The sequence below is a fragment of the Phoca vitulina genome, unplaced genomic scaffold (assembly GCF_004348235.1).
Source record: "Phoca vitulina isolate PV1807 unplaced genomic scaffold, GSC_HSeal_1.0 scaffold73, whole genome shotgun sequence".
NCBI lineage: Eukaryota > Metazoa > Chordata > Mammalia > Carnivora > Phocidae > Phoca > Phoca vitulina.
The window spans coordinates 5,341-21,144 of NW_022589776.1; the positions used below are offsets into that span (position 1 = coordinate 5,341).

General features: G+C 47.1%; 1 protein-coding gene across 3 annotated transcripts; it reads left to right on the forward strand.

Annotated features, from left to right (window-relative positions):
- The first annotated feature begins 381 nt into the window (after positions 1–381).
- EEF1AKNMT (eEF1A lysine and N-terminal methyltransferase) lies at positions 382–14,605 on the forward strand. Of its 3 annotated transcripts, XM_032393478.1 has the most exons (9): positions 382–453; positions 687–819; positions 2,240–2,999; positions 4,470–4,669; positions 6,051–6,246; positions 7,119–7,286; positions 8,546–8,761; positions 11,156–11,287; positions 12,583–14,605. In XM_032393478.1, exons 3-9 carry the CDS (start codon positions 2,345–2,347, stop codon positions 12,855–12,857), a joined length of 1,842 nt encoding a protein of 613 aa, XP_032249369.1. In that variant the 5' UTR covers positions 382–453; positions 687–819; positions 2,240–2,344; the 3' UTR covers positions 12,858–14,605. The 3 variants fall into 3 exon arrangements, with proteins under 3 accessions (XP_032249369.1, XP_032249368.1, XP_032249367.1); XM_032393477.1 differs by having other exon boundaries at positions 390–819; positions 2,435–2,999; positions 12,583–14,604; XM_032393476.1 differs by having other exon boundaries at positions 390–819; positions 12,583–14,602.
- Positions 14,606–15,804: the final 1,199 nt, after the last annotated feature.

Genomic DNA, 15,804 nt, shown 5'->3' on the forward strand with positions numbered 1-15,804 from the left:
CGCCGGCCGCGCTCGGCCCTTCAAGATGAGAAGTGGCCACGAGGCCCGCTCGGACCGAAAGCGAACACAGATCTCAAGAGGTTGGGGCGGCCTCCGCCGCTGAGGAAAAGCTCAGACCGGGGAGGGCTGCCCTCGCGCGGCGCTCGGAGGCAATCTGCAGACGAGCCAGCGAGGCCTCCTCCGCCCGGACTCAGGCCCGTGGCCCCGCCCCCTTCGTCGCACGTAGGGGAGCGCTCCGCCGCCCCGCCGACTCCGCCTGCGTGCGGCGAGCGCGTCTCGGCCAATGAGGTGCCAGGAGCGAAAAGCGGTGACCAATGAGACGCTGGGAGGGTCTGCGTGGCCGACCAATCGCGAAGCCTGGCACCCGGATATGATTGCGGGTTCGGAAACCCCGCTCCGAGGGAGTGTGAGGGCTTCCGCACGTGCGGCAGGGGCTGTGAGCCGGGAGGACGGGTGAGCGTGTATTGGGTTCAGTGTCTCGCGCGTGGGGCTGGCGTGTAAGCGTCATCCCTTTGGGTTTTGAGCGGGGGATAAATCAGCGTGGTTCTTGGTCGTGGGAAGAATTCCACTGCAGGGGCCCGGCGCCAGCGTGTGTGGAAGCCTAACCGATGGTACCTCGGAGGGCGAGTAGGAGGGTCTTGAAGGCGCCGCTCGGACAGTGACAATATGAACCTCTTACCCAAAAGCTGCAAGGAGTTTGGCTCCGCGGACTATTGGGAGAAGTTCTTCCAGCAGCGAGGAAGGAGAGCTTTCGAGTGGTATGGAAGCTACCTGGAGCTGTGCGGGGTGCTGCACAAATACATCAAACCCAGAGAGAAGGTGAGCGCGGCGCGGCGGTCCCGAGTGTGTGCTCGGGAATGTGGGAACGAGCACTTTAACCCTGCGCTTGGTGGATAGCGACAGGCCCGTATTTTAGTAACAAATGGGGCCCATATTTTCCGGATTCTGTGCGTCACTCGGCTAAAAGGCAATTTTAAAATGTTCTTTTAAAGGTTTTCAGGTAAGAGACCTCCTGCTCCCAGCAATCCTTGACTTAGTAATCTCACTGGAAGAGTGACTGAGTAGTCCAAGCTAGCGATCGGCTCCTCGAGCAATGGTGTGCGTTTCTGTCACTGTCCATGTCTGTAGAGCAGAGAAAACCCGTGGCTTTACTGATAGATGATTCTGTTAACGGAGTGGTTGTTGCTGGCACGCTGAATTTCAGGCCCTGTGCTCAGCTCATAAGCAACAGGAACCCTAAGGCACGTTCCAGGAGTGACAACTGCTAAGTTCAATGCTAGGGGTTTGATGGAGACGAAGTGTGCTGGAGGTGGGGAAGAAAGAGGATAGGAAGGTAACATTCGTGGAGGATGCTCTCAGTGCCAAGACTTATGCTGAGTGCTGTGTGTGTGTGTGTGCCTTCAGCAGTTGAAATCTCATAATAACTCTGTAAGGTTCTTTCATTGTATTGATTTGGAAACTGCGGCTCTGAGCGCCAGTTTCTTGTCCAAGATCATACATGTAGTGAGTGGTCACATGGGAATTTAAACTCAGCCCCATTCAGTCCCAGGCTTATGCATTTCCCACCAGGCTTTTCCAGAGGTGGTGACATTGGGGCCGAATTTTGAAGGCTCAATGGGCGATTGCTCCACAGAGAGGGAGGCAACAACTTGTGTTTTAAGTTTGGCTTTAGAAAATAGCGGAATAAAGGCACCTGGGTGGCTCAGTCAGGTAAGTGTCTGACTCTTGAGCTCAGCGCAAATCTTGACCTCTGGGTTGTGAGTTCAAGCTCTGCCTTGGGCTCCATGCTGGGGGTGGAGCCAACTTAAACAAAACAAACAGAAAAAGAAAATAGAATACCATGAGGTGTGCCTTTAGGCATGAGTGGAATAGGGTTATGGCACAAGTAGGTTTTTAATAGTAAAACAGTTTGGATTCTGTGACTTCCTATCACTTCTTGAATAATCAGTGCTTGCTTCAGAGAAAGAACAACCAGGATTAGCTTGTTTTTGCAGTATGGAAACCCATTTTTACATACCTTGCATTGTGTGACTGAATGTGGTTTTCACCGGTGAGTTTCTCTAAGCAGCGGTATTTCAGGATGGAACCTAGAATCACCTCTGTAATGGTGCTCTCTGCTGACAATAACCTTTACACCTTCTGAAAAGTTAACAGCCAAGGTGAGACTTGATTCCTTGAAGTGTCTGCAGGTCATTCCTTTGTCTTGATCTCCTTCACCTTGTTGGCTTTTTCCCCTCAGGTGCTGGTGATTGGGTGTGGTAACTCAGAGCTAAGTGAACAGCTGTATGATGTAGGCTATCAGGATATAGTGAACATCGACATCAGTGAGGTGGTCATCAAGCAAATGAAGGAACGCAATGCCAGCCGACGGCCCCAGATGAGCTTCTTGAAGATGGACATGACACAGATGGAGTTTCCTGATGCTTCGTTCCAGGTGGTGTTGGACAAGGGCACCCTGGACGCTGTCCTGACAGATGAGGAGGAGAAGACCCTGCACCAAGTGGACAGGATGCTGGCTGAGGTTGGCCGTGTCCTGCAGGTGGGCGGTCGCTACCTCTGCATCTCCCTGGCTCAGGCTCACATCCTGAAGAAAGCAGTGGGTCACTTCTCCCGGGAGGGGTGGATGGTGAGGGTGCACCAGGTGGCCAACAGCCAGGACCAGGTGTTGGAAGCAGAGCCTCGGTTCTCCCTACCTGTCTTTGCCTTCATCATGACCAAGTTCAGGCCAGTCCCTGGCTCTGCCCTTCAAATCTTTGAGCTATGTGCTCAGGAGCAGGGCAAGCCTGTGCGGCTGGAGAGTGCCGAGCGGCTGGCCGAGGCGGTGCGGGAGCGGCAGCAGTATGCCTGGCTGTGCAGCCAGCTGTACCGCAAGGCCGGGCTGGGGAGTGTATCTCTGGACTTGTGCGATGGGGACACGGGGGAGCCACGCTACACCCTCCACGTGGTGGACAGCCCCACTGTGAAACCATCGCGGGACAATCATTTTGCCATTTTCATCAGTGAGTTGGGATTGCTCCCTCTCTTCCTTGGAGGGGCTGGGGCTTTGGTGGATGGGTACACCGTGGCCGGTTTTATCTTGCAGGGGGTAGCACTTCAAGAGGTTAGACTAGCCCAGGCATGAGGAAGGGGGAATAGCGCTGTCCAGCTACCTGCTTAAGATTTGAGGCTTATTTCTTCACATCTTCCATTGCAAAGGCTTGGTGTGAGAATGGGTTTGGTAGGGAGGAGAGAGAGAGATAAATTAGGTAAGTCTCACAGTGTAGAGAGTTACTTTGTAACATGGAGTCATGGAAGCAGCAGAGTCTCAGCTCTGTAGCCTGTGAGCTGCAGGACTTGGGGGAAGTTGGCTATGCTTCTCTGCTGAATTTAGGGAGACAGTACAGAGTAGTAGCTAAAAAAGTGACTATTTAGGTTCCAGTTCTAGCTCAGTCCCTTCCTGGTGATGTGACCTTGAATGTTCCTTTTCTTTCTGTGCCTGAGTTTCCTCATCTATAAAGTGGGATTGCTAACTGTGTTGTGTAGGTGTGAGAAGTATAAATCTTTTAGAGTGGTGCTTGCACATGATAAGTGCTTAATAAACAGAAGTGGCATTAGTGAAGGGTGTAAATGATACCCGATTTACCTCAGTAATGATCAAAAGAAATAGGATGACGAAGTGCTTTCAAAAGTAGAAAATTCTAGGGCGCCTGAGTGGCTCAGTCGTTAGGCGTCTGCCTTCGGCTCGGGTCATGATCCCAGAGTCCTGGGATTGAGCCCCACTTTGGGCTCCCTGCTCAGCGGGAAGCCTGCTTCTCCCTCTCCCACTCCCCCTGCTTGTGTTCCCTCTCTCAACGGTGTCTCTCTCTGTCAAATAAATAAATAAAATCTTCAAAAATAGGATATTCTAGACAAAGGCAAGATGTTGAAATCATCATGCTGGTAATTTGCTGACAAGTGAGCTATTTTCCCAAGTATTCCATAAGCCTACCTGTCTACTAATGGGAACAAATAGTAAAGTCGATACAAGCACGGAGCCTGGGGCTTGGCTGCCTGGGTTTGAGCCCCAGCTTCACCATTTACTAATTGTATGAACTTGGGTAAATAATTCCATTCTGTGTCTGAATGGCCTCGTTTATAAAATGGGAATAATAATACCACCTGCATCTTAGACTCTTGTGAGGATTCAATTAGTTTCTGTTTGTAAACTTATTGGAATTTTGCTTGGCATATAATAAGTGTTAGTATTATTGCTATTTTTCTTGCACTAGGTACCTGCCTCTCCCCCTTACATGGTCACGTGGGTCCTACCATGTGTCTGATGGCTGCTTTGCTCAGGGCATTGTGCACTAGGGAATTGATAGCCCTCAGTGGGTCACAGTTGGAAGGGATGCTGGGCCTATGCCGGGGCTGACTCTCTGCCATGTAGGTCATATTGGTTGGGGCTTGAACACTCTTCCCTGGACTCCGTGTCACCAAGTGCCTCTTTCCAGTCCCCCAGGGTCGCGAGACTGAGTGGCTCTTTGGCATGGAGGAGGGTCGGAAGCAGCTGGCGGCCAGTGCAGGCTTCAGGAGGCTGATCACAGTGGCCCTCCACCGAGGCCAGCGGTACGAAGGCATGGACAGCATTCAGGCCGAGCTGTCAGCCAGAGTCATGGAGTTGGCTCCTGCCGGGATGCCCGCCCAGCAGCAGGTAACAGAGCTCTGGCAGCAGCTTTCATTGATCTCTAGAGAAGTCATATTAGCAGCCACGAAGGCAGAGGGTGTCTTAGAAGGAGCTAGGATGAGGGTCTCTGCCCCTAGTCTATTCCTGAAGGGCATGTCAATAGCTCAGAACTAAGTGGGCAGTACTTATGTTCTCTTGCCCCAGGCAGTGAGAAGAAGGAGAGCAGTTGCTCTTTTGAGACCCCTAGTAGCATCTGTGTTTGTGGGGCCTCTGAGACTCCACAGAGATGAAATGCTCTCCACCTTGCAGGCTCCAGCTCTTTATACTGTGGATTGTTCAGACTCTGTTTCTCCTTACCCTCTTTTGTGCAGACCTTCCTTGAGCATTTTGCTTCTTAGAACCATTATTATCTGAGTGTAGAATGGAAAAGAGGCAAAACAGCTCAGGTTAGTTTTCAGGATATTAGCATTGCTGGTCTGGTATTTTCCTGGGAAGGAAACAGGGTTTTTGCTGACATTGTCTCATTCCATCCTGCTGATGGCAGTTGACAGGTGAGTGCATTACAGGTACTTTATCCGTGGTAGATAGGAAAGCCAAGGTCCCTAGGGGCTTGTTTCTGTAGTAACAGATCTGAAAACATGAACCTAGACTTCCAGGTTCTAGCCTGTGGTTCTGCCCACTGTGCTGTCTTGTGTTTGCAGATGAATGTGTGTTTGATTCTTCCTGGCAGAATTTGGGGTTGGTGTCCATAAAAGAGATGTAGATCCTGTGGGGAGGTCATTTGGGACCTTCTCTCCAGTGCCTGCATCTCTGCAAAGTCAGGGGTCCCTGGTGATTATTAAATACTCTTGGAGGTCTTTAAAAGAAATAGAAGCAAAGATTGGGAAGGGAAATGGAAAAGTCTAGGGGGAAAATGTATTTTTCTCCTAATTTTTTCTCCTGTTTAGAAAAATGGGGAAAAAGATGAGAGTAATTGGGGGAAGGGAGAGATTTCTCCAAACTTGGAATGGTTGCTTTCTCTCTGGATTTTGTTCTCTTTATCCCTGTTCAGATTCCTTCTCTCATAGTTATAGTTCCCTCCGGAGGGTTCCCTCTAGCTTTTATGGAAAATCCTTTGAGGATTCCTAAGGAGAACATCATGTTTTTGTGAGGGAGAACCCTTGCATTTCACTAAGGGTTTGGGGGATCTTTATGTGTTCAATTGGTTTTCCAAAGAGTGAATTAAACCTTTTGTGATCTGTTGAAAGGCTCCAGGAAAGTTCTTTAATAGAATGGCAAATCTTGGAAGTTCTTGCTGTCCTGAACCTTGGTATGGGGATTCCTCATACACACACAAAGGGAAACGATTATCATTTCTCATTGTTCTTAATTGAGCTGGTGGTTGACCACATCTCTGTTATATCTTCAGGTGCCCTTTCTGTCTGTGGGTGGGGACATCGGGGTCCGGACCGTTCAGCACCAAGACTGCAGTCCCTTGAGTGGCAGCTATGTGGTCGAGGATGTCCAGGGGGATGACAAGCACTACTTCCGGCGGCTGATCTTCCTCAGCAACAGGAATGTGGTGCAGTCAGAAGCCAGGTTGCTGAAGGATGTGTCTCACAGAGGTGAGGTGTCATCCGCACACTGGTGGGACCCAAGTGGACGTGGCCTGGATTCTCCATCTGGGGTGGTCAGACTGACCTGGGAGATTGGCCAAGATGTAGGACAGACCTGGGTGCCTGTGATCAGAGGCATATGGCTCTGCAAGTTGTCCTGTTACCATCTGGGCTCTTCAAGTGTAAACGGCAATAAGCAGAATGGAGGTGTACGTTGTTCTTGAGCGAAGCCTGGGTCTCAAATGATAAGGGGCTGGGGTGGTGGTTTACCAAATAGATGTGGTTATCACTTTAATGCCTTCAGTTTAGAGGCCATCCCCTTTGTACGTTGCTCCATATGCATCTGTTTTGTATTAATTCAGTAAACTTCTGTGAGGTGAGCCAGAAACGTTACGGGTGCTGGTGAACCCCACCTTCTTCATACTGCCAGTCACTAGCATATGTTTCAGAAGGGCTTTAGAGTTGGTGGGTACCTTAGAGGTCACCTGGTCTGGTGCTATTCAGTAGAACTTTCTGCATTGGAGGGAATGTTTAATATCCACTTAGCTGCCCAATATGGTAACCATTAACCATGTGTGCCTCCTGAGCACATAGAATGTGGCTGGTGCAAGTAAGGCGCTGAATCTTTAATGTTTTTAAATTGTAATTTATGTTTACATTTCAATAGCCACAAGTGGCTAGTGGCTACGGTATTGGACAGTGTAGATCTAGGCCATGTCCTCTAGGATCCTTTTTTTTTTTTCTTAAAGTAGGCTCCACGCCTGGTGGCGTGGGTTCTTGAGTCTGATCAAGCTCACTACGGCACAGTGCTGCTGGTATGGCTTGCTTTTCATGGACTAGAGTGCCAAACATGGGACCTCATCATCTCTATCTCTCTTTAGCCCAGAAGAAACGGAAAAAGGACAGGAAGAAGCAGCGGCCTGCTGACACTCCAGAGGACCTCCCCACAGCCCCAGGGCAGTCCATTGACAAGAGTTACCTGTGCTGTGAACACCACAAAGCAATGGTTGCGGGTCTTGCCCTGCTCAGAAACCCGGAGCTGCTCCTAGGTGAGGGAGACTCCGCTGCCTGCCACAGGAGGGGGCGTGTAAGATGACAGCTGTCTTGTGGTTTGAGCACAGCGATTACAGACCAAAAAATGCACATATATTCATAGTCTTCTTCTTCCCAATCTTCTTCTAAATTAATAAACATCCAGTAGCTTTTCCCTGAAACTCAGATTGTAATCTCAAAATGGCTGCACATGTGGGTGTCTTAAATTTTTTCTTTATTCATTTATTTAAAATACTAAAGTATAAAATGTATTCAATGAGATACATAAAGTACAGATTTTAAGTTGTTCAGTTTGATGAGTGTTTGCATATGTGTCTACCTATGTAACCAGATGGAACATTTAAAAATCATGACTCCAGAAATTCTTGTGCGCTTGAGAAGAATTTCTGGCTTTCAGTAATGTATTATTTGAGCACCAGATGCAATTCTTTCTTGAATTTCTACTTAATTAAAAAATCTATATTATAGGTAGAACAGTCATAGCCTTATTACCAATAACAGGTTTGGATCTGACCACAGTAGCAAAAATGTTCATTTTTCTGTCTAGGCTGGTAACTGTTCACCCAAAGTCCTGAGTATGTCTTATTGAAACATCCTGTACTTTTGGCCTTTCTTGGTGTTGATGTATGTCCCTAGAGTCTCAGTTCTTAAGTTTAATCCTCAGATATTAATCTTACATTTAATGTCTCCTTTCAGTGATTCTTTCTTATTTCTTGTCTTCTTCTGTCTGCCTGTGATTGCTGAGGTTTCTCTGTACTTAGGACTAGGATTTGGGCCTTTATTTTCCCGTGATTTCTGGAACTTGGATGGATTGCCTTCGGTTGGTTGATGTTTCTGAGAGGGCAGCTGTGGCCTTTGAGTTGAAAGCTGGGCAGAGGGCATTGCATCTACATTGCCTTGTGATCCTAAGCGAGATGTTGGCCATTGTCCCTCCCAGTTCTTAGGGGAAGTCTAATAATGCTTATGGTGGGGACTCTTGGTTTGATGTCAGCTGAGTGCTTTGGGATCTTTAAGGGTCTGTAATAATAACACACAGCTTCTGGATCTAGTAAAGGAAGGATTGTGAGGCCACGGTTGAGTTTTCAGATGTCAGACTGGCCCTAAATTTCTGGGATGAGACAGAGAAGCTGGGCCTCTAAATCTTGTATCCCCTGGGCAGAGCCAATAATCCAGCTCCCTCCTTTACCCTCCCCAAGGCTGGTACAAAATTTTCAGTGAGCAGATTGTCAAATGATGCTTTATTCCTTTATTGCAGAGACCCCACTGGCATTGTTGGTGGTAGGCCTGGGTGGGGGCAGCCTCCCCCTGTTTGTCCACGATCATTTCCCGAAGTCCTGCATTGATGCTGTGGAGATCGACCCCTCCATGTTGGAAGTGGCCAGCCGGTGGTTTGGCTTCTCCCAGAGCGACCGGATGAAGGTCCATATTGCAGATGGACTGGACTATATTACCAGCCTGGCAGGAAGAGAAGGTACTGCAGTTGGAGAATTTGGAGGGTTGTTGAGGGAAGAGTCATCCAAAGTCGGCAGGCCTGCAAGGGCCTCTAGAATTCATCTCGAACAGTTAGCATTGTCCCAGTCTTTCCCCCGTTGATTTGTTCATTCATCGGTTGATGTATTGACTCAGTAAATCTAGAGTGCCAGCCATGTGCCCAGCACTGTGCTAGGGGCTGGGGTACAGCAACACATAAAACTGACCATTTCTGCCCTTGGGGTGCTGACAGCTCAGTGGGCTTTTCTCCTGGTTCTCTTCTGACTCTGTGTCCTTGCCACTTCCTCATCCTCCCAAGGAACCTAAGGTCTGTAGCCGGGTGAGGAGAAGGGGAAGAAAAGTTGGGGTGTGCGTTGGGAGTTGTTTTTTAGTCCTTTTTTTTTTTTTAATTTTTTTTTTTTAAGATTTTATTTGCGAGAGAGAGAATGAGAGACAGAGAGCATGAGAGGGAGGAGGGTCAGAGGTAGAAGCAGACTCCCTGCTGAGCAGGGAGCCTGATGTGGGACTCGATCCCGGGACTCCAGGATCATGACCTGAGCCGAAGGCAGTTGCTTAACCAACTGAGCCACCCCGGCGCCCTGTTTTTTAGTCTTTGAGCTGCAGGTGAAGCAGAGAGAGAGCCAAACAGCATTCGTGTAGATCAGTGGCTGTACACCTGGGGGCATCGGGCAGTGTCTACACACACGTCTTTGGTCCTTGTAACCGCAGGGTGAGGGTGCTTCTGACAGTGAGTGAGTAGAGACCAAAGATCCTGCTAAACATTCTACCATGCACAGGACAGCCACCCCTGACAAAGAATTATCTGTCCCCAATGTCAGTAGTGCTGAGGTTGAGAAACCCTGAAGCAGATGCTACTCAGTGGGAATTCTGATGGCCGTGCTGCTGCTGGAGTTAGGGCTCCATTTTGCTCTAATATTTCCTATCTCAGACTTAGGACAAAAGGCATATTAATGTTCTGCAATAGCTCCTGTGCTTCTTTTGCCTCTTTGTATGTAGGCTCCTGGGGACTGGTGCTTCCCGGAGCAGGAGTCCCTCAGGGAGAAGTCAGTCAGGTTGGTTCAGTTAAGTGAACCTGGGAGCTCGGGCTACCCACCCTTCCTGGTCTGCCCATTCCATAACTGATCCTCTGGTTCTCACTGGATCAGAGCATCTCCCAGTTAGGGTATGGCAAAACAGGATGCCCGGAGTGAGTACTTTGGTGCTGGGATGGACAGATGGTGCAGGAATTTTAATTGCAAACTGAACTTAAGTATATATCAAGAGTCTCACAGGTTACCTCTCTGAGGCTGGGGCCCAGGCCCAACACAGCTAGTACATGGGAAATATTTAAAACTGCACTAGGCTCATGGCAGGCACTCAGTCTGTGATGTGTTGCCATCGTTACTGCCCATCAGTCAGTTTTGAACAGCCTGGCAATCAATCGTCTCTAACAACCACCTTCCAGATTATTGGAGGGCTCACTGCTACAAATGTGGGCAGTGGTTATTCTTGGACTTTGATGAGCCAGCATGTTCTGCTCTCTAAGAAACCAAAACGAGATCTGTGCCATGCACAGTAATGGGCATGCAGTAGTCCTGTGTCAGTATTCATTAATTATTGAATAATCATTATCATAGTTTCAGAGTTTGCTGAAAGTCCGTAGCATTGCAAGCTTACCCCTTGTAAAAACTATTTCCATTATAGCAAGGAGTGCATCTGATCCTTCATCAGTTCTTTCTCACCCATTTAGTAAAATCTTTCTTGAGCCAGCTATTTTTCAAGTACTAGAAAAGATACACTAACTTTAATTTGAGAACATTTTCTCCTGCAAGCATTTGCTGGGTCAGCCCCTAAAGACTTAGGCAGCTGCTCTGCCTAAATCAATAGTTCTCAATTCTGCCTGTATTTCGAATTACCTGGGAGTTTAAGAAAAATACCTGTGGCTTCCTATCTCCTCTCCTACCTGTTCCTTCCCACATCAGGGTTTTTGATTCAGGTGGTCAGGAATGGAGCCCAGGTTCTCAAAGTATTTTGAATATTTCCTGGTGACCCTAATGTTCTGCTGGGATTCAAAATTACTGGTATAGATGGACTCTTAACCAAGTAGTAATCATGCTAGCACGGATCCCATGAATGTGTGTGCTTATGGAAGGTGCTTTTAAATGTGGAGGATAAGATCAGGTAAAAGCCCTGTCTGTCATGTGGGGTGCTCACAGCAGAACCCTGATGGACAGTGACTCCCCTGGACAGTGACGTCAGTGCCCTTACAGACAAACCACAACCTCCATGTCATCCTTCTGACTTAGCCACCTGCGGCCACCACAGGTCACAGGGGACATATGGTGTAGGAAGGTAGATGGTGTTAGACAAAGACTCGTTTGCTTCTCTTTCCCAGGACAGCCCCACTACAATGTCGTCATGTTTGATGTCGACAGTAAGGACCCAACACTGGGAATGAGTTGTCCACCACCAGCTTTTGTGGACCAGCCTTTCCTGCAGAAGGTCAAAAGCATCTTGACTCCTGAAGGTAGGAGGTACAAAAGGTTGGGCAGGGAGGAGGGGTGGGTCCTTTAAAAATTGTTTTCTTTTTAATGAAAAATGGGTCTGTCATAAGTGTGTAGCTCGATGAATTTCCCTGAATTGAACACACCCGTTTACTCTCATCAAACACAGAACACTTGTAGCCCCCCCAGAAAGTCCACCTCTTACCTCCTTTCAGTAACTCCTCCTCTTCTCAAGGATAACCCGTATCCTAACTTCAGTCAGTACAGCTTAGTTTTGCCCATTTTTGTTCTTTGTATACATGGAATTTTATGGAACATATTATTTGTTTTCTTTTACCAAACATGATCTTTGTGAGATTTATCCATAGTGTTGTATTTACATTGTTATTTATATTGTTGTGTAGTATCATTGTGTGTCTATAATGCATTCGTTTCTCTATTCTGCTGTTGGTTTGGGTCATTTCCTACTTGAGGCTTTTATAAGCAGTACTGACATCAACATTCTAGTAGATGGCTTTTGGTGAAATATATTTGCAGGTCTGTCGGGCATATAGATGGCGTTGTAATTGCTGCTTCATAGTTTGCTTGTAAGCTGGGGTTTCCTAGATGTTACCAAACAGTTTTACAATGTGTAGTAATTTACATTTCCCCCAACTTGGTCATGTTAGCTACCATTTGATTTTTTTCCATGTGGGCTGCCCTAGGTGTTAATGCTGTTTCATCTTCATAGCAGCCCATTTTCAGATAAGGAAACTGAAGTAAGGAAACTTTGCCAAGGTGACACAAGGTAACAAGCTGGGGCTCCAACTGATGTCCTTGTGACTTGGAAGCTAGAGCTCTTAGTCCTTATGTAGACAGCCTCCCAGATGTTTTGATTTGGTGTCAGGTACTTGGGTGAACAGAGTTTTTGGGAACCTTCATTGTCATAGGTCAAGGTAACCTTGGCCCTTTTCCTGGCAGATAAATACTCCGTAATGTATATGTCAAGAATGTAACACCCCTGTGGAGTTGGTACATTTTTTTCTTGGGGTATTAATTACTTCTTTCTCAAAGCATTTCTTTGGGAAACTGAGGCATGGAGAATGGTAAAGTAAATTGTTAGCAGCACAGAAGAGCAAGAAATTAGCTTTAAGTTTTCTCATAGTTCACATATTCCTGCCTTCATATGCATTGTGCTCTCTGCAAACTCACTGCAGCTGTGTTTTCTTAGGCTACCAGCTTCCCTGTAGCAGGAATCGGTCTATTCCTCAGAGCTGAACCTTGTCTCCAACATGTCCCCTGATCTGTGAGACATGACTCTTCCCTTCCCACCCTGTAGGTGTCTTTATCCTCAACCTTGTGTGCCGGGACTTGGGGCTGAAGGACTCAGTGCTGACTGGGCTCAAAGCGGTCTTCCCTCTCCTGTATGTCCGGCGAATTGAGGGTGAAGTAAATGAGATCCTGTTCTGTCAGCTGCACCCGGAGCAGAAACTTGCCACACCAGAGCTCTTGGAAATGGCCCAGGCCTTGGAGCAGACCCTGAGGAAGCCTGGGAAGGGTTGGGATGACACGTATATACTGTCAGATATGCTCAAGACCGTGAAGATTGTGTGACTGCTGGGCTGGGAATCTGCACTGCTTCCTGCCACACTGACCTTGGGCTCCTAGCCTTCCAGAGATTGAAGAATTATAATGCACAATATTTTTTAAGCCTCATATTTTTCTTGGTTTCATACTCAGCTGCATGTGACCTCCAGCTTAGTGAGGTTGCCTGAAGATCTGGGGAAATAAAAAATGTCCTCCCATCCTGTCCTCTTTAGTATCACTTGGGTTGATTCTCTGTGCTTCTTATGCTGTGTCCTTGAATAGGATTCCCTGCTGGAGCCCCTGACAGATGCTGATGCCTTAAAGACTATACACCAAGCTCCTTAGGATGGAAGACAATCAAATTTGATTGCTGGTTTGCTTTCACTTTATCTTCCTATTGGTTCTGTAGGAATGATCTCAAGTGAGGTAGCATAGCATTCTGTGCCAAAAGACTGTAAAGAGAGTAGGATATCCATAGATGTGAGACAGATTTGAGAGAACATCTAATCCACTCTGTCTCCCTCCAGGTGGAACTGCTGTTGACATGATCCCAAGTTTTAAGAACCTGCTAACCCACTTTAACAACTTTCCTCAGCTACCCAAACCTTGTAGCCTAAGCTCTTTGTTCTGGTCTCTGTGGAAGGGATGGGTGTAAGTGGCCCCATAACTGCGTGTCGGAGACAGCCAACTAATGTCTCCAGTATCGGTTTACTCTCCTTCATTGACTGACAGCTATGTGTGGGAACCATCGTAAAGACTGTGGTGGATGTAAAGATGGTTAAGAATGGCCAGAAAACATGGATTAGTAATAAAAATGAACATGTTCCAGTAATTTTAAGTGATTCACATACACTATCTCATTTAATGAAATAAAGGAACGTTAAACCAAAACTACATCTAACCTCAAATCTCAGTTGAGCCAGCAGCATCAATCCTGTCTGTTTATTCAAACTAAAACCAGCAGTTCAGAGATTGGCTTGAATTTCATCTCTCCTAATTATGCCAAAGCTGACTTAATGAGCAACGCCATGGAAAATAAACAAGTTGTCACCATCCACCACCCCAGCTTACTTTACAGGCCCTTTGAAATGGACTCTAACCTCTTGAGGCGAAGCATATTTCAAAGGTAGGGTGTCATCCTTACAAAATTGTGTCAGCCCATTGAGGAGAAAGGATATAAGGACAGAGTAGGGTTTTTGGATTTTATCCATTACAAAGACTTGGTGTGTTCCTTAAGGGAGGATCTTCCCCTGGAGCCATGTAAAGGGAAGGCTATGTCTTGTCATGCCCCTGTACCTCAAAGGGCCTCAGTTTGGGAATCCTCAATTGTCTTCTAATCTGTAAGCTCATGCAGTGTTAGGACAGGTGATAGAGGACCAGGGTCTGAGTCAGAAGATCTACTCTGACTGCCCTTCTGTCCTCTCACTCTCTCAAGCTGCTGACTTTGGAATAGCACATTTGGGTGGCGCAGCCAAGCTAGGGATTTACCAGAATGAAGATGAAGTCTCAACTATATCTTAGGAGAGTTGTCCAGGGAATTAGGCTTATTGGAAAGAAGCCTTTGGAAGTGGGAAGAGGCCGGCAGGGGTAATGATAGTTGTCTTCAAAATTTTGGATGTCTGGGTATGAAAGAAGAGAGAAGTTGATTATGTTTGTCTTCAAAGACTGAAGGAAGACCAGTGGACAGAAATTAGAGTTGGGCAGCTTTCCGCTTCATTTCCTACAAAGAGATTTGTACCAATGGAGGCCACTTTGCTGACTGGAACACATGGTGACTCAGGCCATTTACTCAGATGCTGGTCTTCACTCCCCTTGGTGCGCTCCCTCAGTTGTGAGGAAAGGGTTTTCTGTGTTCAGGCCATGCCCTTGGCCTGTATCCCATCTTTCCCAGTGGAGAACTATTCCCTCTTTTGGGGGTGGGGGGTGGGGATGAGTTTCCATTTTTTTTATTTCTTTTTTATTGAGATATAATTGACATAAAACATTTAGTTTCAGGAGTACAACATAATGATTCGTTATTTGTATGTATTATGAAAAGATCACCACAGTAAGTCTCGTTAAATCTAAGAGCTCTTCACTTTTGTATTGATGACACACAAATGGGTCTTTATGAGAATTTTGCCTAACTTTAGGCATAGGAATTCTGAAGGAGGGGTAATCCTGTGAACTCAAATACATTCCAGACTAGGCAAGTAACAGAAATGTGTGAAGTGAGCAGGCATGAAACAAAAAGGCTAGGATGAAGCCTGCAGCAAACCAGAGAATAAGGGCTCCATCAAAAGGCAGCAGCTGAGAGCTGTCCTGCAGGAGTGCTGTCCCAGCAAAGCTAGATCTTTGAAGAAAAGCCAGAAATCCTAATGTTTGTGTGTGTGACTAAAAATATTGGCCAGTCAAAAAGTATCTTCAAGGGATGCCTGGGTGGCTCAGTCAGTTAATGTCTGCCTTCTGCTCAGGTCATGATCCCAGGGTTCTGGAATCGAGTCCCATATCCCGCTCCTTGCTCAGCAGGGAGCCTGCTTCTCCCTCTGCCTGTAGTTCCCCCTGCTTATGTGCTCTCTCTGACAAATAAATAAAATCTTAAAAAAGTATCTTCAAGCCATAATCAACCTGTGGGCAGGTAATTTGCATCTTCCACCATGGGGGGAAAGCTACAGAGCACTTGAGAATCTGGCATACACCCAGGCTCTGAGTGAACATAAAACAAGGAGGAAGCTGTTAGCTACCAGTCCCCAAAGTCTGCTAAAGTCCCATCTTGTGAAATGACTTACATTTTCTGCAATGGCTACTCCTTTGTGGAGGTAGTCCCACCATCCTTGGGATAGTGTACAGTTTAACTTCCCAGGACTCTCAGAGGCTGAGGGATAATAAATCACATGACAACCCCCTCCTCCTACTGCAAGACAAGTTCTGCAACGATGTAAAATTGGCGAGGCTGGCTATTGCCCCTTTCTCCACCCTCCCCCAACACTCCAGT